The sequence below is a fragment of the Dermacentor variabilis genome, chromosome 6, assembly GCF_050947875.1.
Source record: "Dermacentor variabilis isolate Ectoservices chromosome 6, ASM5094787v1, whole genome shotgun sequence".
NCBI classification, from domain to species: Eukaryota; Metazoa; Arthropoda; class Arachnida; order Ixodida; family Ixodidae; genus Dermacentor; species Dermacentor variabilis.
In genome coordinates this window covers 197,375,138-197,397,012 of record NC_134573.1, presented here as the reverse complement: position 1 = coordinate 197,397,012, position 21,875 = coordinate 197,375,138, and the positions used below count along the sequence as shown (strand labels likewise).

The 21,875-nt window shown below is 45.4% G+C and overlaps 1 protein-coding gene across 3 annotated transcripts in view; it reads right to left on the bottom strand.

Annotated features, from left to right (window-relative positions):
- LOC142586048 (intermembrane lipid transfer protein VPS13A-like) overlaps window positions 1-21,875 on the bottom strand; it is a 935,034-nt gene that overhangs the window by 616,476 nt on the left and 296,683 nt on the right. For all 3 annotated transcript variants that reach the window (XM_075697293.1, XM_075697294.1, XM_075697295.1), the window contains one exon: window positions 17,381-17,547. In XM_075697293.1, the coding sequence (XP_075553408.1) occupies window positions 17,381-17,547 (167 nt within the window). The remainder of the gene's footprint in view (window positions 1-17,380; window positions 17,548-21,875) is intronic.

Genomic DNA, 21,875 nt, shown 5'->3' with positions numbered 1-21,875 from the left:
TAGAGTCGCAATGTCTGCACTTGTCCGTCATGTATAAATCTGGGTGTATTAGGTGCATAATAGCTGGACTCTGATAGGATCTGGTCTGTAACTGCTGCCATTCGACAGACTGATTTTTGCTTAATTTGGGTGCGGCAGCAGGAATGCACACCTCTGCAATCTATGGTGTTGTGTAATTTCGTGAAATCTGGTCATTTTATCTTTCCACTCCCACTCATCAGTAGCTGGTGAGGCGGGGCTAACCGAGGCTCGGTCCGTAAGCTCTCGAGTCACACAGTGCGCCGCCTCATTGCTACCGTCTGGTAGTGCATGAGCGGGTGTCCAGATGAGATGGACACTTTGTCGTCGTTATTAGCTAATTTTAGGAGTCGCCGTGCCTCTGGGGAGATTCGACCGTTGGCAAAGTTTCATATGGCCATCTGGGAATCACTGATGATTATGCCCGCTTGTGTTTGTACTATGGCTAGGGCGATAGCTATTTCCTCTGCGGTTTCTGCGTGCAGTGTGTTGACTGCAGCGCTCGTCGTGCATTTTCCCTTGTAATTTATCACCACTGCTGTGTAGGCGCGCTTGTGTCTGTATCTAGCTGCGTCTGCAAATGTTGTGTCCTTGCTGTTACCGAATTTCTTCTGTATATTACATGCTAAACATGAGTGAAATAAAGGTAGATCAAGAAAAGGTGTTCTTTACTTCACTTTGCAGAACACTATTAAGTTGCGGCAAATCAGTTCTGTGGAAGCCTGCAAGGTGGAGGAAAGTTCATGAAATGGAAAAATTGTCATACGCCCGACACAGGAAACCCATATGGGTTTCTCAGAAACTATAATCAATGAAGTTACATACCGGAAGTGTCCAACTAAATGTAGCCAAGAAAGAAATAACCAAGGGCTTTACGCAAACACTACCCATTGTATGTTGATAGGCATCTGTTAATGCTAGTGTGAGGCTTGGTCTGAAGGCAAGAAGGCTCGCAATGTAGGAAAATGGTTTAATGAGGGTTAAGGTTACATAATGTAAAACACCAACTGAACACGCCAGCGGCTATGGCTTGAATGATCTGCCCATCGTGAGGAGAATGCAAAATAAAACTAGACTCCTGGAAACATAAGCAGAAAAATGAGCTGATGTTGGCACAGCTACTTGCTGTGCAGGACATGTTGCGCCATCTGTAGCAGCCCACACCAACGGGACCATGCACATCACTCACACTAGCCAATAGGTTTTTTTTTTCTTTTCATTATGCACGAGCAACTAATACTTTATCTTAATTAGCTAACATTTTTTTTTAAATTTATTTACTGGATAAAGTGTCAATGCAAGATTGTGGAGGACATCGAGAAATTACTTATAGCAGTGTTTAAAGCAACCTAGGTCTTCTGTGGCCCTTGTTTTCAGCAAAAGGGGAAAGAAAAGAAAAAGAAAAAGCCAGCGGACTTTTTAAAATATCCACATGACAATACTTCACAGTATCAGCATTATCAGCGATGTCAGACATAAGCATCTTTATCTAGTACGTCGTATACATTACGCAAATGCAAACCAAGGGTATGGTCTTTTAACGGTTCACTTTCCAAACTGTTAAAAGATTGCGCTACTTCATGTTTGATAATGAGAGAAGATGTGCGCCAAAAGCGTCTGACGCATCAAAAAAACTGCATGGCCACTTGTTCCCAGCGCCCGTATATGACGACATTCGCGATGAGATTGATGCAATCTATGGTATGCGGAAACATTGTCATGGGCACACAATTTATTTTAAATTTTATGGACTTCCTTTTTCACTAGAAAAAAGTTTTACACGAATCCTAGATTGCTTTATAAATGCTGTTATCGGCAGTTTGTCAACATCCTTCACAACTTTTACCATTGACATCTCATTGGTCAAGGGAGTTATAAAGTTAGCTAATAAAACATGCTGGTGCACAATAAACAAGAATTACTCACAGTGACCACCATGAACAACCACCATGAATCAATGTACATTTAATGCCGTCAAATAATGCCCTCTGTTGATTTTAAAGTCTGGTCGACATTCAGATCAGCTTCCCACTGCTCAGCTAAATGTCGACAAGGCTAGGCACACAGCATCCTGGACTAGGGACGCCGTCCATTTTATTTTTTATTTATTTATTTACACAATACTGCAGGCAGCAATGCTGCCCAAGCAGGAGAGGGTTCACAAAAGATGCTTTGTCAACATATTTTCAAATGAAACATAAGAAGTGCATGCAACAACACATTCCGGTAAATGATTCCATTCTTCGCTCGTAAGTGGAAAAAATGCTTTCTGAAAGATTTTAGTTCGAGCAAAGCATGACTGAACTATTTTAGAATGAAAAATATGCGACAACCTTTGTGGAACATGGGTAATATATGTGGCATTTGCTAAACCAGTTTCATTATGATACAACGAGTAAAAAAATTTCAACCTGGCGATTTTGCGGCGCACGTGGAGCGGATCCAGTCCAAGTTGGCCTAACATGCCAGAAACTGATGAAGATGTTTTGAAATCAGAGCAAATAAACCGTGCAGCCAGGCGCTGAATTCGTTCAAGTTTGTCAATTTCCTTTTTAATGAACAAGTCCCACACTATGGAAGCATACTCTAGGACTGGGCGTACGAGGGAACGATAAGCCTGTAGCTTGACAGATGAAGGGGACTTTTTTAGCTTTCTACGTAGAAAGCAAAGTTTTTTAAAGCTTTGTTGCATATGTTGTTAATATGGGTGTCCCATTTGAGGTTGCTGTGAATTGCTATGCCTAAATATTTAACAGAAGTAATTGATTCAAGGTTCCGATTGCCAATGTGGTAAGTATAAAGTAGTGGTTTTCGTTTCAATGTTATTGTCATTGACACTGTTTTGGAAAAATTTATTTGCATTCCTCTATCGTCGCACCAGCCCGCGAGTTTACAAAGACTGTTGTTAAGTGTATCCTGGCATGAGGAACTCCTTACAGTGGAATAAATGACACAATCATCAGCAAACAATTTCACCTTGACATTAGGATCCAAATTTTTAGCAATATCATTTACATAGATAAGGAACAGCAGGGGTCCCAACACTGACCCCTGTGGTACACCGGATTAAACAGGCAGGCTATTAGATTTCACACCATCGATTTCCACAAATTGAACACGATTCGCCAAATAAGCTTGAATCCAATGTACTATATTTTCTGGTAACCCAAGTGATTTAAGAATTTCAATTAGATTTGCATGTGGCACACGGTCAAATGCCTTTGACAAGTCTAGGAATATAGCGTTGATCTGCAGGCGGTCATCAATGGCACTGGCAAAGTCATGTACAATGGATAACAATTGAGTTGAGGTTGAAAACTTTCTATGAAAGCCATGCTGAAAATAAAAAAAAAATTTATTCGCTTACAAGTGGTTAGATATGTGATTAGCGATAATATGCTCCAAGAGCTTACAACATGTGCTTATGAGGAAAATAGGTCTATAATTGTTAGGAGTAAGTTTATCACCAGATTTAAACACTGGTATTACTTTGGCCGTGAGCCAGTCTTTCGGTACAGAGCTCTGTTTAAGAGATGCATTAAAAAGTATAGGAATTCAGAAGTTAGTTCTGAGTAGCGTCGAAGAAAGTTGTTAGGCAAACCAACGGCTCCAGGAGATTTTTTTACGTCAATATCAAGCAACATAGTAAGAATTCCTTCACGACTAATTGAAATGTCAGGAATTGATTGAGATGTAGATAGCGTATACGACTTATCATGGGCGCTGAGAACTGAAGGTGGAGTGAATGCTTTATAAAATGTGTCATTGAATTCATTGACGATATCATTAAGATTAGAACTTACGCTGTTGTTTATTCTCAGCTGCTGAACACTACAATTAGAGTCAGACAGGAAATGCCAAAACTTGTTTGGGGAGCTTTTTAGGAATGTAATCATAGTCTGATTATGAAATTTGTCACGGGCGTTGCGAAGCTTGATGAGTAAAGCATCCCTTAAAGAGCGGAGTTCGGCACTCTGAGGAAGCTTATATTTGCGTTTGCACTTTATTCTACATTTGAGATGAATGATTTCACGAGTGATCCATGGATTATGACGTTTAGTTTTCTTTCTACGCGTCGGTACGAATTTATCGATACAATACTTAACAACAGAGTTAAACTTGTCCCAGAGAAGCATGACGTCATCATCACATTTGAATTCATCGAGGGAAAGGTGCAAGCAATCCAAGACGGATTCGTCATCAGCTGATGAAAAATCTAGAAAGGACTGCGTGATCGGTGTAACTTGGTTGTTTTTTTGTATTTCTAAGTCCACATGTACAAGTTTGTGGTCAGCTATACCTTCAGTTAAGACAACAGTAGGGTTGTCCGACAAGCCTTTGATAAAAACAAGATCAAGAATTGATTGGGTGAGTTCTGTGACACGTGTGGGATGTAGTACAACCTGTTTAAGATCATGAAAGAACATAGAATCAACAAGAACGTGCACACTGTCAGCATCATGAGAGCCAGAGATTGATAACTGTTCCCAATCAACGCAAGGTAGATTGAAGTCACCGGCCATCAGAAATTTATGATTAGGTCGGAGCATGCGCTCTAGGTAGACGGCAAGGGATTCCACGAATGACACTGGGCTTTTGGGAGGCCTGTACACGACACCGACTAAAATAGAAAAATCTCGATATTTAACGTCACATCAAATGCTTTCATGCTGTGGTACGTTTGGAAGCTGGACACAACTTATCTCCCTTTTTGTGATCAAGGCAACGCCCCCTCCACGCCCAGTACGGTCATGTCTAATTTTTTTGTGGGATGGGGGAATTATTTCGGAGTCATTTATCTCCGGTGTCAACCAAGTTTCTGTGACTGCCAAAATGTGTGGGTCATAGAGGATGAGGATATCTTCTAACTGGGTTGACTTGTTGGCAAGACTTCTTGCATTAAGCAAGATAAAACGGAGCGTCTCTGTTTGCAATCAAGGACCAATTCTAGGGAAATTAATTTGAGGTAGCATAACTGGCCGCGAGGTGGCCTCATCCCAAACGTAAACGCTATCGTCTACCCGAAGTCGCTCATAGTCCAGAGAAACTTTGTGGCCTTTACCTTTAAACTGTTTGCCATGTTGCCATAGTTTAGAACGTTTGTTTAAGGTAGCCACACAAAAGTCATGGCTAACAGAAATGGTTGAGCCTTTCAGTTTGAATGAATTGTGTAGGACGCACAATTTCTCATTGTAATCAAAGAAGTTCATTATGATTGGTCTATGTTTATCAGGCCGTTTTTTTCCTATTCTATGCACCCTTTCTATGGTACTGACCGATAATCCCAGATTTACGCGGATTAGGTCTTCAGTAATTGCGTGCTTTAAAGTGCTCGGACTTTCATGATCAGATTCAGGAAGGCCAAAAACAACTAAATTGCGGCGCCGACTTCTTTCTTCAAAATCGTCCAATTTCTTTTGTTGCGCATTAATCACCTTCTTAAGAGAAGCAACTTCAGATTGCAATTGGCTGATTGCTTCGGTATGCTGAGCGAGCAATTTTAGCGTATCATTTAATTCATTGAAACGGGCGCTCATAGATTTTTCGAGATCGGAATGCGACGTAGCTAGGTTATTAATAGATGCTTGTAAGGATCAGGACACATCGGAAAGAAGAAGCTTAATCTCATCCCTAGAAGGTCCGGGATTTTGCTCAATATCACCAGCAAGCAACAGCAAAAGCACACTTCATGCATCATCAAGTAAAGAAATGCACTGTTGAGGGCACGGCAGGATGATAATACACCTATCATCACTACGAAAGCAACGACAGGAATAATGAGGACGAACCTGTACAAAGAACATAAGGCGGTTCATGGCTGCATCTGCGATGGTCTCGCTGCGCCCTCTGAAGGTGTGCTTGAGTTGCCCGGGTATTTGTACTGTCAGTGGTGGCGCTGTAGGTCGGGGCTGATGAGCAGACTGCATGACCAAGCCTCGGTTGATATTGGCAGCCACGTGGTCGACAAGAAGGATTCCGCCATCAAGACTGCAAGATGAGTTGACTGATGGTGCGCACAGGATTGAAGTGGTCAGCGTGACCTGTACAAAGAACATAAGGCAGTTCATGGCTGCATCTGCGATGGTCTCGCCGTGCCCTCTGCAGGTGTGCTTGAGTTGCCCGGGTATTTGTACTGTCAGTGGTGGCGCTGTAGGTCGGGGCTGATGAGCAGACTGCGTGACCAAGCCTCGGTTGATATTGGCAGCCACGTGGTCGACAAGAAGGATTCCGCCATCAAGACTGCAAGATGAGTTGACTGATGGTGCGCACAGGATTGAAGTGGTCAGCGTGACCTGTACAAAGAACATAAGGCGGTTCATGGCTGCATCTGCGATGGTCTCGCCGTGCCCTCTGAAGGTGTGCTCGAGTTCCCCGGGTATTTGTACTGTCAGTGGAGGCGCTGTAGGTCGGGGCTGATGAGCAGACTGCGTGACCAAGCCTCGGTTGATATTGGCAGCCACGTGGTCGACAAGAAGGATTCCGCCATCAAGACTGCAAGATGAGTTCACTGATGGTGCGCACAGGATTGAAGTGGTCAGCGTGACCTGTACAAAGAACATAAGGCGGTTCATGGCTGCATCTGCGATGGTCTCGCCGTGCCCTCTGAAGGTGTGCTTGAGTTGCCCGGGTATTTGTACTGTCAGTGGTGGCGCTGTAGGTCGGGGCTGATGAGCAGACTGCGTGACCAAGCCTCGGTTGATATTGGCAGCCACGTGGTCGACAAGAAGGATTCCGCCATCAAGACTGCAAGATGAGTTGACTGATGGTGCGCACAGGATTGAAGTGGTCAGCGTGACCTGTACAAAGAACATAAGGCGGTTCATGGCTGCATCTGCGATGGTCTCGCCGTGCCCTCTGAAGGTGTGCTCGAGTTCCCCGGGTATTTGTACAGTCAGTGGTGGCGCTGTAGGTCGGGGCTGATGAGCAGACTGCGTGACCAAGCCTCGGTTGATATTGGCAGCCACGTGGTCGACAAGAAGGATTCCGCCATCAAGACTGCAAGATGAGTTGACTGATGGTGCGCACAGGATTGAAGTGGTCAGCGTGACCTGTACAAAGAACATAAGGCGGTTCATGGCTGCATCTGCGATGGTCTCGCCGTGCCCTCTGAAGGTGTGCTCGAGTTCCCCGGGTATTTGTACTGTCAGTGGAGGCGCTGTAGGTCGGGGCTGATGAGCAGACTGCGTGACCAAGCCTCGGTTGATATTGGCAGCCACGTGGTCGACAAGAAGGATTCCGCCATCAAGACTGCAAGATGAGTTGACTGATGGTGCGCACAGGATTGAAGTGGTCAGCGTGACCTGTACAAAGAACATAAGGCGGTTCATGGCTGCATCTGCGATGGTCTCGCCGTGCCCTCTGAAGGTGTGCTTGAGTTGCCCGGGTATTTGTACTGTCAGTGGTGGCGCTGTAGGTCGGGGCTGATGAGCAGACTGCGTGACCAAGCCTCGGTTGATATTGGCAGCCACGTGGTCGACAAGAAGGATTCCGCCATCAAGACTGCAAGATGAGTTGACTGATGGTGCGCACAGGATTGAAGTGGTCAGCGTGACCTGTACAAAGAACATAAGGCGGTTCATGGCTGCATCTGCGATGGTCTCGCCGTGCCCTCTGAAGGTGTGCTCGAGTTCCCCGGGTATTTGTACTGTCAGTGGAGGCGCTGTAGGTCGGGGCTGATGAGCAGACTGCGTGACCAAGCCTCGGTTGATATTGGCAGCCACGTGGTCGACAAGAAGGATTCCGCCATCAAGACTGCAAGATGAGTTGACTGATGGTGCGCACAGGATTGAAGTGGTCAGCGTGACCTGTACAAAGAACATAAGGCGGTTCATGGCTGCATCTGCGATGGTCTCGCCGTGCCCTCTGAAGGTGTGCTTGAGTTGCCCGGGTATTTGTACTGTCAGTGGTGGCACTGTAGGTCGGGGCTGATGAGCAGACTGCGTGACCAAGCCTCGGTTGATATTGGCAGCCACGTGGTCGACAAGAAGGATTCCGCCATCAAGACTGCAAGATGAGTTGACTGATGGTGCGCACATGATTGAAGTGGTCAGCGTGACCTGTACAAAGAACATAAGGCGGTTCATGGCTGCATCTGCGATGGTCTCGCCGTGCCCTCTGAAGGTGTGCTCGAGTTCCCCGGGTATTTGTACTGTCAGTGGAGGCGCTGTAGGTCGGGGCTGATGAGCAGACTGCGTGACCAAGCCTCGGTTGATATTGGCAGCCACGTGGTCGACAAGAAGGATTCCGCCATCAAGACTGCAAGATGAGTTGACTGATGGTGCGCACAGGATTGAAGTGGTCAGCGTGACCTGTACAAAGAACATAAGGCGGTTCATGGCTGCATCTGCGATGGTCTCGCCGTGCCCTCTGAAGGTGTGCTTGAGTTGCCCGGGTATTTGTACTGTCAGTGGTGGCGCTGTAGGTCGGGGCTGATGAGCAGACTGCGTGACCAAGCCTCGGTTGATATTGGCAGCCACGTGGTCGACAAGAAGGATTCCGCCATCAAGACTGCAAGATGAGTTGACTGATGGTGCGCACAGGATTGAAGTGGTCAGCGTGACCTGTACAAAGAACATAAGGCGGTTCATGGCTGCATCTGCGATGGTCTCGCCGTGCCCTCATCGCCGTGCCCATCTCGGGTGATTCCACCATTGGCTCATTTTTATAATGTTTATTCCTTTTCTTTGTTAACATTCAGTTGGGATAGCAGAATACCAAAGAATAAATGTGAAGTTACTTCCCAGGTTATTACCTGTTTGCCTGTAGTCCACATTGCTTGCTGAGAAAAAAAAAAATGATACTTCTTTTCTATAAAGAAAAAGAGAAAGAATTCTTCACTAGCATTCTCATAAGTGCCTTCGACCAATATTTAGCATGAACTCGGTTATTCAGGCCTTATTCATGACTTCGCTGCAGGCACTATCAAGCCACTGTAAAAACTGTGACTTTGTCACTGTAAATGGTAGTTTAATGAAATTTTCAGACTCGATCTGCACAATTGGTGTTGTTAACATTGTTGTTGAGAACACAATTTCTTGTCACTTGTGTATTCTCCGACCTTTTACAACTGCCATTTGGTCACTGAGATTGGCTAAAACCAAAGCTCTACATGCTCAGCTTGTGTTTTGTGGCTGCAAAAGTTCGATTTTGTGTGGTGTTGTCGTGCAGGAAACAGAGTACCTGGAGTCCAAATTTCAGTGGTGATTACGGTTGCCATTTGATGTTTCTGGTCAAGAAGTTTAAGGAAAGCAAGCAGGTTCTTTGGAGGCACGCCGCACTATTATCGCAGCAACTGGACGTGTTACACGCACAGGTGTTCGCCATTAATCGGCGCAGGTTTACCAATAGAGCATACAAGCGAGCCCTAAAATGTATAAAGAAGCTACTGAGCTACATGCTCAACAGACTGTACGACTTATCCATTAAGCAGAGAGCGCAGCTTTCTTCCCCAACTGTCCCACAAAGTGAGCGCCAGTGCAAATCACCTTTAGCTGGTCTGCATAGCATGCAAACAGGTCAGACATATATAAAACATTCGTAATGCACTGTATAGCACAAAACAATTCTGATTTTCTTGCGGCCAAGTTACAATGCTCCACCAAACACATCTACACTTCAAAGACCGCGATGATGAAAAGGATTGCTTAGGCTTGGATTCCAGGGCTAAACACTAGTCAAGACATGGCTGTGTGGTTGCCTTACAACCCACACATCCCACAAAATTTAACGAGTTAATTCGATATTAGTGTTAATGCACAGGTTGGCGCAGCTCGATGGTTTGGCACAAATGGCGCAGTTGACACAGCACTTCCATCCCTGCAAATAGACACTTAGCCTGCTTGAGTTAATCAGGTATGCTATACATGCTTTTCATTTAGCGTATTTGTCTACAGCTCTTAATTTTTTTCTTTATCTTCCTCAAAACTTCCCTATCTACTTTGTACTGCTACCTATGCCTGTAACAGATTCGGTCATATCAATCTCTTCTCCGCTTTTTTCCACTAATCCTCTAAATGTCTCTTGCTTATCTTGACTGCTGACCGGTTGATGCTTCCATCCACTTTAAATCCAGGTGCTTTTGGAAGGTGTATGTTACTTACAGCTCTAACTGGGTGAATCCCTTTGGATTCAATTTGCTGAGTGGTGTCAGGGCTTCTGCTGAAGCATACAAATACCTCGCCTTGTTGGGCATATTTGCTCCGGTATGTTTTTTGTCCTTAGGCAACCAACTCGAGCCTCAAATAGCAAGGTACTGCCCTATGTGTTAGCGTACAAATTGTCCCTTCTAATTTCTCTCTCCTAATTTCTGTAAATTTGCATGGTCTTTTTTTATTCCATTCTTTGCATCCAATTCACTGTCTCCGTTTCTCTCACTTTCTTTTTTGATGAGTCCTGGTTGCCTATTTACACTTTCAATTACCCTATACTTGGTTGCCATCTTTCGTGACCTTTTCCTCCATTCTGTGTCTCGACTCTTCAGGTACAGACACTTGTGCACTTTAGCCGCCCATTTATTTTGATCCATGTTCCTGAGTCTTCCTTCAAAACTAATTTTGCTCTGCGCTTCTCTGACTTCAAAAAAGGCCCAACTCATGTTGCCCTGCACTGCCCCATTTGTGCTTTTACCATGGGCTCCCAAAGCCAACTGGCCTACCTATAGTTGGTCAACATCCAACACCGACAAGATGTCCAATTTCAAGCAAAGAATGGTATTCGAGTATGTTAGCGTTGTCAGGATTACTCCTTTCCAGATTACATGCAACACCTCATATTTCTTGTGGCCCCAAAATGCACTATGTTTCATAATTGCTGCATGGTGCTTCCCCTTTATTGTCACTTTATCTTGGTGGATGCTTTAGTAAGTCTCTCTTTCATTTATGTATACCCGATTCCCGATATCTCTATGCTAAAGGCCTAGATTTGTCCCTGCATTGCTATACATACTTGCCAGTGTCTGTAAATCTTTTGCATTGTCTGCTAGTAGGACTAAGCCGTTTGCATACTTCAGTTTGTGGACCTTCTGTTGCACCATTTGCCGATTACACATGTCGAATAAATCAAACCATAATTCACTGCTTTCCAGTCGTTCTTCTATGCCCTTAACATAAAGCGTAAAAAACAATGAAGACAGAAGACATCCTTGCTTCAGTTTTTGGCCAATTTCCCCCACTTCATTACATTTTCGGCCCTCCCATACAAATTGTACTCAGTTGTCTTTATATATAACTCACTCAGCAGCTCCACGAAATCATGCCCTACGCCTTCTTGCTTGAGAATGCCCCATAACAATTCCCTGTTGATGTTATCGTAGCCTCCCTTAATATGTAAAAATGCTAGTGAGCATTATTGAGATTCGATTGTAGTTTCTTTTACACATTGTAACAAGAACTTATGCGCTAAGGAATAGAAAAGGTCTTGTACATAACCATTGAAACCTGTACATCTTCCAGGATTAGAACTGGTTAAGAAACTAACGACCTAGTCTGAGTTATTGACAAAGAAAGGTCACAGTTTCGCCCGAAAGGCCAAGCATTGATAGCAGAAAGCCATACAATGTAAAGATAGTACTTTTGTCAGCCGTATCAACTTGTAAACATTCGCTTGCTAATTAACAAGCATTGTGTCAGCACACACACAGCAAGCACGAATGCACCACACTTGATGACTGCGGACATTCACAGTCAAAATGCTGGCATGAGAAAACGTGGTGGCAGCAGCGAGCAAAGTGACCTTTGTGCTGTCTATCCCTTACACACAAACTGAGCTCCGAGAACACACAGCACGCACAAAGCTACGAGCCAGTGACGCACCTAAACTCTGCCCCCAACACAGATAGCTTTCCAAATACAGCCACGTGACGGCGTGCAGCCGCAACATGCGCAGTTGCAGCCAAAGTAGGAAGCCACTCCCGCCCCAACCCTCCTCCGGTGCCTCGCAATGTTGGGTGCCTCATGCATGACGGAAGACGGCACACTTCCTCCCTGCTTTTCTCCCTTTCGTGCACGCAAGACTCGGCTGCGATCTTCAACTTCCCTCTCATTCTTTCACTCGCACATACAGCATAGGGCATGCGATGACAGTGTTATTGCCCTTAGATTTTATACACAAAATCATGGCTACGGCGATGGCAGAAATACGTTGGGAGTGTCTGTATAATTGCTATCACAATAAAATTGGTCTGAGTTGTGGGGCCTCACACATGCTCTTGGGACAAAGGAACAACAACAAAGTAGTGCAAACAATCACAAGGGCATTTATTGCACCTTTCATACACTAATCTAGCCAGCCAAATCATTACCAATATTACATGCTGATGGGCGCCGATGAATCAATGAAGTTCAGCTCACTGTCACAGGATGGCGAGCGAATATGTCCGCTCCCATGCTGGACACCAACACCTAATCATTCGTGTGTACAGTCATACGAATGGTGTCGCATACGAACAATTGAGTTCATCCATTCCAGCGTGCTGTTCCTAAGCGTTTTGCAGGATGGTCCCATGAACGGTGGGCAAGCACAAGAAACGTCCATGTTGCACACCAACCCCAAGGCAAAGAGGAAGAACCTACTCCCTTTTGCACTCGAGTAACCCTGCTGTTAGGCAGGGCTAGCAGGGCAACACTTGTGCTATCTCTCGCACTATTCTGCAACTACCAACCGGCGGCGACACTTAGCTACAAGAAGAAGCTGGAATACAGGAGACGCAATAGCCAGGCGGGGAAAACAACTTCAGGGGAGGCGTGCGAGTCGAGCATCCCCACATCCACCAACCTCAACACTTTGAGGGTTAATGATGTAAATATACGGCGCCGTGAACAAACTCCAAAATGGTCAATGCCGTATACTTACGGCACTGTCTGTACATTTAAAAAGCACGCCAATTTCCTAACTTTTTCTTTTCTGTCAAGTGCTGCCACTACGTGGGAACACAGGGAATTTTTTTCGCACGCCTCCCTCACTCGGTTTTTGTTGCGTGGTTTGTTTTAGTGCTAGTTCGCTCTGGCGTGTCTATGCACTACTACTCGCACATTGGAGCACGCGCGGGCTGGCGGCAGCTTGGGTTTTGTTTTCACGGGCGGTTTCGGCTTCTTGCACTTTCAAAACTGATGGCTATCTCGTTACTAATCACTCAAAGGCCGACTGCCTCTTTCTCGCTCGTTATGGCTCACAGGGGTGCGCATAGGAAGGATGCCGCCGTGCATGCGTTTCTGAAGGTTTTTTTTTTTGAGACTCTCAAGAACTAATTGGCTCTGGTTGCCGACAGGATGAAGATTAGCAGAAGTTTGTCACACGTATTGCTTTTTTGACGGGTGCACAACCATACAGTTTTCTTGAGTGCGCGCACCTACGCAGTTCGGTTACGCTATGAATGTACATATCAGGGTAAGAGCAGGAACACTTGAGTCTTGCGAAATATTCTCGTGTCTGCATTTTCAAAGCCTTGAACTATGACAATACATAAAATTTTCAATTCTTATAAGTTCATTTCCTTTTTTATTGTTGTTATTCATGATTGAAGAGTACATATATACCAACGCGAAATATTTTTTTCTCACTTTACGGTCACCCTAGAAAAATTATGGTAAATTTTTTTCGAAATAACTCCCTAAGAAGAATTGGAATCTGCAATTAAAGGAAACGACCCTTGGCAGTTGCATCTGGAGAAAAAAAATCGACCCTCAAAGGGTTAAATCACTACACACTCTGTCGAAACATGTCGCACCGTCTAACATAAATGCGTGATCTGAGAAAGAGTGAAGGTAAATGCAGCAGTGGCCGTGCCGACAAAATGTCCACACACTTTCCATAACATGGGCACAGACAATGTCTCTGGTGTATGCTGGTCTGGGCTGATTGGTACATCATTAGAATGGGAACAAATGGCTCTTGGACGGGATAAAGTGAGGACAAAAGATAAGGTGCCCTGTCTGTCATCCTCACTTCTTTCTATACAAGCACTATTTGTTCCCGTCCTAACTCTGGGGTACACCGCTGGCATCAGTTAGTCACAGCAGCAGTTCTGCAGACTCGACAGCGCAACTCCAGGCCAGGAACTGTATTCTCTAATGATTAAATTTCTGAAGAATTCACTTTGGCGGTGGCGTCAAATTCGGGCGGTCCACTGACATAATAAGAATGAGAGGAAGGACAGAGGCCAATCGGCACACAGGGTTTTTTCTGGAAGTGAACGTCACAAACCAAGCGAAAATTTAGCAAATTCGGAATGCCTTCTTGATAAATAACAAATAAATTGTTGATGCCATTGATGAGGTTTATGTTTTTCATTATGAAACGTGTGTGTGAGATAGTGGTGGCAGCGAGTTATTTAGTACGTTTAGTTTACTGTGGTTGACCTATTTATGCCGCTAGGTGGTACGTCGTACGTAACATGGCTCTACGCTAAGAGTGCAAAAACTCCACTTCAGTTGTCTGAGTATGTGTAAGCATGCCGCCTAACTTAAGTTGGCCCACCCACAGATTTCAAGTTTGCCCACGTCCAAATTTCAAGCTGGCCCTTGTCCAAATTTTAGGTTGGCCAACCCCTAAAATTAAGTTGGCCCATGTTCAAATTTAACATAGTCTATGTGCAAATTTCAAGCTCGCCCACCCCAAATTTCAAGTTGGCCCACCCCCAAATTTCAGTTGGCTGACTCTACTAAACACCAACACAGGCACCACAGGTATCACCATCGCCACCATTTTACTCTGAACGCAGATCTTGCCCATGCACACAGCACCCACAGGCTCTGCACACAGCACACTGAGCATTAAGGTCACACCAAAGCACCTCGTGCAGCTTTGCTTTGCAACAGACGATGGATTTGGTTTCCCCATGATTGACATGTGCATTACGTCATCATAATATGCATGCGAGCCTCGAGATGATGGCGTCATGCAGGCAACGACCAATCGCTGCTTGCAAAGCAAATTCTTCGAAAATCAAAAGCATCACAGAATACGACTCCAGGATTCGGATTTCAGAAACGGTGACGTAGTGGTCGGCACAAGCAAGTGTCGCTTGAGCTGACGTGCTCTGCTGGTGAGAGCTGCAGTAGCCGTTGGTTCCTGCCCATTCCTTTACTAGCCCCGAAGGGTTGCGGGCCAGACACAGGCGGCAGCTGAAGTCGCTGTGCCGAACTGGCCACAGGCATCTCCATTGCTTGGGGTGGCTCGATCGTAGGTTACAGCAAACCAGGGATGACTCTGCTCATGCTGCATACTCAATGCACTCAACAAATACTGACATAGTGCAAGAGAGAGCCATTCTGCACGCACATCGCTCACATGGTACAATGTTCAATTCGCCTAGCAAAAGGTCAGGCGGCTACTCAGCTACTCAGTTCACGTGAACAAGGCTCACTTTCTTGAGCTGAACAAGTAATTTCAATTTGTGCCAGGCTAACTAGAATGAGGGAAGCAAAGTGCGACACTTCAGTGCCACAGTCCACCAGGTACATTGTGTCCCTCCACATGTGACAGGCTGCATAATAAAGCCTTAGGCCTAATAAGTTGCTACTTTGACGACAACTGGCATCCAAAAGCAACACCGAAAATAGGTTCAAAACAGGCAGTTGTGAGGAGATGTCAGTTGTGAAGTGGTCCTACCCTACTTGGTCCTACCCTACTTGCACACAGATTCCAAGTTGACAATGACCACTGTCCCAGGCAGTGTTGCAGTGCCCAGTGCCAGACAGCAATACCAGTCAGCCCGTAGCAACACCCATGGCCCGCAGCCACCCAGCGCCCAGAGCCGCAACTTCATCAGAGTCAAAGAGATAGATGAAGGTATTTACATAACAAACTCAGACCACCCACGAGGCTTCCATACTCACTCACTTCAGGCTCGTTACTGCTCTGCAAGCTATAAGCTTCACTCTCCATAGATACAGATCGTGTGGTTCTCGTACCAACGAATGTTCTTCAAAAACATTTGCGAAAAGACTTCGAATGTTGAAAAGTTGAAATACACGACAGCAACTGTCATGTCGCTCAAGAAAGCATGCCGCAGACGCTAGAGATCAAAATTCACACTAGGGCTATGCTTCAGTAAAAACAAAGGTTGTCTTGAACCAAGCAACTATTGTCCAAAACCAAAACTATTGTCCTATGCCCCAAGAGCGCTACGTTGAACACCAGATGTGGGGTCTCACACATGTTCTTTGGACAAAGGAACGACAACACAGTAGTGCAAATCTAGCCAGCCAAATCATGACCAATATTGCATGCCGATGGGCACTGACGAATCAATGAAGTTCAACTCACCGTGACAGGATAGCGAGCGAATATGTTCACTCCCATGCTCGGCACCAACGCCTAAACATTTGTGTGTACAGTCACGCGAGTGGTGTTGCATTTGAACAGTCGAGTTCATTCATGCAGGTGTCCTGTTCCTAAACCTTTCACAGGATGGTCCCGTGGATGGTGGGCAAGCACAAGAAACATCCGTATCGCTCGCCGGCCTCAAGCTAAAGAGGAAGAGCCTACTCCTTCCTGCACCCTAGTAACCCTGCCATTAGGTAGCGTTAGCAGCTCAACACTTGCACAATCTCTCGCACTACCCTGCAACCACACCGACCACTGCCGGTGCAAGGTCATGTGGCGAAGCCAGATTACAGGAGATGCGAGCCACATGTGGAAAACAACTTCAGGGGATGTGTGAGAGTTGAGCATCCCCGCAGAGTTAATAAACTTAACCTGTACACAACCTGAAACAGCAGGCTGCTATGAGCCTTGCACTGACACAATTGCCTGAAAGGGTATTTCAGGTTTGTGAGTCTTCACTGTGAACAAAAACCTGCAACTCGAGGTTTCCGGAAGTCTTCACCAAGGAATGTAAGCATTCAAGCTCGAGGTCCAACAACTCTTCTACAGTTCACTGCAAACTCGCATTGCAGCTGAACTCAATCCTAGACAACTGGTCGCAACATTGAACCTAAAAGCCTACAAGTGCACCTGGGAAGAACTGATTGGCCATTTGATACGAAGTAGCACCAGTCATGTTTCTTTCTTAGGTTTCGTAGCTAATAGAGATAAAGGGTAAATGAGACAACCACCCAAACTTAGCTAAGTGCTAGAAAGGTGCTACATAGCTAAGTGCTACCTTTATTAATTACTCCTCTCCACCTTACGGGTTTACACAGAACTATTACGTCAAAGCTAATAGAGATGCTCAAGCATAACAGCTTGGATAAAAACTTGACTGTGCTGGTGCAGCTATTGGTCACCTCACAAATGCATCCTACAAACAAGATGTGGCCAACACTAGGGCCCTATTTGAGCACAGAAGTGGTGGTCAGCAACTCTGTCTGGGCATTCCAAGACACGTGCAGCAAGCCACCAACAGACAGCAAGACAGTATTACCGGGTGTGAACAAGTGTAGAATCACTGCGGGTGTCTTCCAGCAGCAGGCTCTGCAAGGAGCACTTCACTTCAAGCGATCGGTCACTGAACAGGTTCAGGGTGGCAGTGACCTCTTCCAGCTCCAGCTTTGAGAGTGCATGTAGGGGATCCCGCACAGGTGACGACAGCTGAGGAGAAACGCACATGTGAGGTATGAGCCATATTAGGCCACTGTGGAGTAGACTCACAATGCTGTATGCAGCACCTGGTGACTGAATACAAGATCTAACAAAGTAGGGACAATGACAGCACACCTTCAGTAATGCAAACCAACCTGTTGCAGCAGCTTTTGAGGTATGTTATTATGAAGTGGAAAAAGACTTAGCACTCAAGCTATAACAAGTCAAATATACTTTCCTTCTTTAAAAGAAATAGAAATTGTATGTAGATACAGTAGAGAAACAAAATATTAATCAACAGCAGTTTGGACAAGAAAAAGCAGTTTGATCAATAACTTTTGAGGCAGAGGCAACCATTAAAGGGCATTAAAAAATCATTCCTGATATTATGAGGCACTATACACACTTACGTGGCAGGTGAATTACTAGCAGAGAAGTTATAGCTAGTTTCCTTTTTCGAATATCGCATCTACACTGCCACGTCAATGTGACTCTACAGATTTAGAAGTATTTAGACTAAATTCATATCAGGGTCATTCTAGGCGCAGAAAACATAGGCTTAAGTTATTGGTTCCTTTAGAATGCAATGTACTACATCAATAAACAATGGCCAGAACCACGTAGAGGCTGCCAAATGTCATGGGTGTAGCAAGGCTGAATAGGTGCTACGTCACGCTTATATGTATGCACTGCGCATGACCCACTGCGGCACTACTTTGTATATATATCCCGTTCATTCTTGCAATAAAGTTGTTCATTGCCTGACCCCGACTCGCCTACAATGGGGTCTCACTTTTGCATGCCTTTCCTGGCAGCTGAACCTAGGTGGCTCTTTAAAAGCAATCATGAAAGAATTGGGAGTGACAGGAACAGCACAGCAATGTGGCAAGCAGCTTTACCACATTAAGATACAGCAGCAAGATTTAATGCAGCACATGCACAAAAGTGACATACAATTAATTCAAAGTGCAGGAAACATGAAAACAAACATCACAGTCAAATAAAATAAAAAGTAGGTGTATCCCATACTTATGTGAGAACCTGTATGAATGTTTCCTTGATGTTTGCTGAAATGCTAGTTCAAACAATGCTCAAATGTACGTTAATATGCATTATGCTAATCAGTCCATTGCAAGGTCAGCTCTTTTGTCTCTTCTTGAGAGCATTGTGTGAAGTGTAGCGGATAGCAGAGGGCACATTTCAGAATGAAACAGCAGTAGAACTTTATGAAGCCTAAAAACTTGCGCAACTTAGTCGCCAATTTGGGCAGCAGGAAATCCTTGATGGCGCGACACCTTAGCTGTTAGTGGCTTAATACCGGAGGCATCAACCAGGGTTGCAATTGTGCGGTTTGCTAGCTTTCTGAACATTCGGTTTGGCTCACACATCACAACGTAGGCCGTCCGCAAAATTTGTGAGAACAGCAGGAAGAGCACAGCCAATAGACAAGCGAGTGCTGCCACAAAAGCTTGTGTTGCCAATTCGGGCTTCAAGTGGAGACGATACAATAACAGCAGAGTGTTTCTAGAGCTTAAAAATATAAAGGTTTCATACTAAAAACTTTCTCTTACCTTCGCAAAATACAATCTGTGCAGAAGAAGTTATGCGTGAAAGTTGAAACAATTAATTGCCTCATTAATTTTCTTTGACAACTAGGTCATGAACGATGCATGCAGAATTATTTGTCGTCTGTTGCATGTCGTCTATTACTGCCCTTATCAGTTCTCATCAGTTCAGTGCCAGTTCTTGCTCATGTGAAACCGACACATCACTACCTGCACGAATGCTGCAATACCTTCCTCAGGGTGTCTACCAAGTTGACGTTTCCAAATTACCCGTGTTTTTCAAGTTTTCTCTGAGTGCCTTTGCAAAATTCCCTGAGTGACACAGAACTTTGTCTTGTGTTAAGATGGGCTGACACCATGTCGCCCGATGCTGTCACTCTCTAGTAAGCATGCTAAAAAATTAAAAAAAACGACTTAATCCAGTTTGAACAGTAAGGAGTAGTGCTTATTTAGTAATGAGTAGTGTTTAGTAGTGTCATTCGGACCTGCGGTCACGGCAAAAAGTTCGGAAAATCGTACGGCAAAGGGCTTTGGAGTCCAAAATTTCAGACATTCTTATACATTAACTTTATGGGGTATGTGGTGGTGCCGTGAAGCCGTCCGAATTATCGAGCATGTTCCAAAAATCAGGCATCTAAAAAATTGGTCATTGACTGTACACTGGCAACTCCTCAAACCAACGACATGGCATCAAAGACGATTTGTTGTGATTCCTCTATGTTACTCAAGCCAGCTTTAGCACGGCTTTCATTTCCTTTAAATAACATTACCGCTAATTTTCCCTGATAGAATCACAAATTCCCCGAGTTTTCCCTGAGCATTTCCAGACTATTCAAAATCCCTGAGAATTCCCAGTTTTCCCGGTTGGTAGACATCCTGCTTTCAGACGAGTGCAGGGAATGTCGTTAACTCATCCTGCATGAACCCTGCACTGAGAAACGAATGGTGTTGTGCAGATGCCGTTGTGTTGGACTAGTGAAACAAATAGCGAAATGTGGTCCCTCAGGAAACAGTTCAGGAAATGCAGGTGTATCGAATGGACCTCACATCTCGTCCACTCAGTGAAAACAGACATTGGCCAGAAGTAAAACAACAGTGCGTTGCCCAACAACTTCGAGCAGTGCCGGTTCAGAGATACCTGAGAGCACAAAGGACCTTCTGTGTCTTGAGGCCACTGGCTCACTGGTTACCAAAAATACCCACCAAGCGCATACACAAGAGCGGTGGAATGTGTCTTCATATTGAAAAACACATCCCACAACGCCAAGATGACAAGGGGAGCAGCCATTATGAGCAAACGCCAAGCATGTGGTCTGCTATGAGCAAAACAGCTATTCATTCAGAGGGAACAGCAAAGCGAACGAATTTGCCGCCCATTCCTCCTTAGCTGAAGACGCATTCGGTTTGAGAATGCTCGACAGGTTCATGACGCGTGTACATTTTGTCGTCACACTCGCCGCAATGGCAGCCGCTGACGAACGGTGTAGAATTCGTCGGACGATCTCGCCGCTGCCACCATTTGTTAGAGTTGTCGGACGATCTATGAGCTGTAGGCCGATCTTACCGCTGCAATTCAGATGTAAGATTTGGCAGTCGTAGCTGTAGGAATGAACTTGGGAGGAACAAGGTGAACAGGATTTATTTACATTATTTACATCTTAGACAAGACATACATCGACAGTCTAGCGTGACTCCCAAATGGAGCCCGCAAGACTAACATACAGCAAACAGCTTACGAGCACACAGCTCACGAGTGCATTTCTGGCACGACAACGAGCACGCAGCTCATGAGTACATTTATAGCACGACAACGAGCACACCCTAGCAGCTGACAATCACTGCTTATAAGTACTCTGCTTGACGTCACAGTTCGACGTCATTGAAGATGACCCGCCCTTTTGGAGGAGGATGAGGGCTGTCGACTTGGAGGAGGATGAGGGCTCACATACATGTGCCGCACACACACACAGGTGTAATGATCCGGAGCCGACGTCAGAGGGGCTTCGTAGAACTCTGAGCCGTCCCGGGTGGCACGGCCGGGTAGCACATTGTCTGGTGTTTTGAAAAGCTCATGGGGAGGTTCCGCCAATTACCTCCCCTCGAGAACTCCCCTGAGCTGACCCCGCGGCATGTGGCTGCCGGTTATCCGCAGTTCTCTGAAGTGCACCCCGTCCCGGTTGGATTGGAACATGTGCAGCGGGCCGATCCTAACAACGGGCAGCATTAGTGAATCACAAGAGGGCAACCAAACGTTTGAAAAAGTGAGGAGCTTAATGATTATGCCTTATATGTCCAAGGAACTCAAGTTGCTACTATCCAGGATGACCTTTTGTTGAATATATCATGATCCCGTGGCTTGAAAGGCGAGAGAACAGCATTCTGAGGGGCTTAATGCATTCACTAGGAGAGGAGCTGGCAACAAGCAGGTCGTCCACGTAAGTAAATATAAAAAGTACCCCTCGAGTGACCAAGTCTATAAACCTTTGGAATAACTGGCTGGCACTGCGAAGGCCAAAAGGCATCCAAACGAATTTGAGGAGGCGAAATGGGGTGGTTACGGCGGTCTTCTGAAAGCTGTCTTCCACGACAGGTCATAGGCATAGACCAGGTCAATCTTCGAGAAGAGTGTCGCACCGTGAAGGGCTACCGTGAAATCTCGGATGTTTGGGAGAGGATACCTGTCAGGAACTGTGATTCTGTTTAGCGCATGGTAGTTGCCACTAAGTCACCAGTTCCTTGTCTTTTCGGGGACTATGTGCAGTGGGGAAAAGC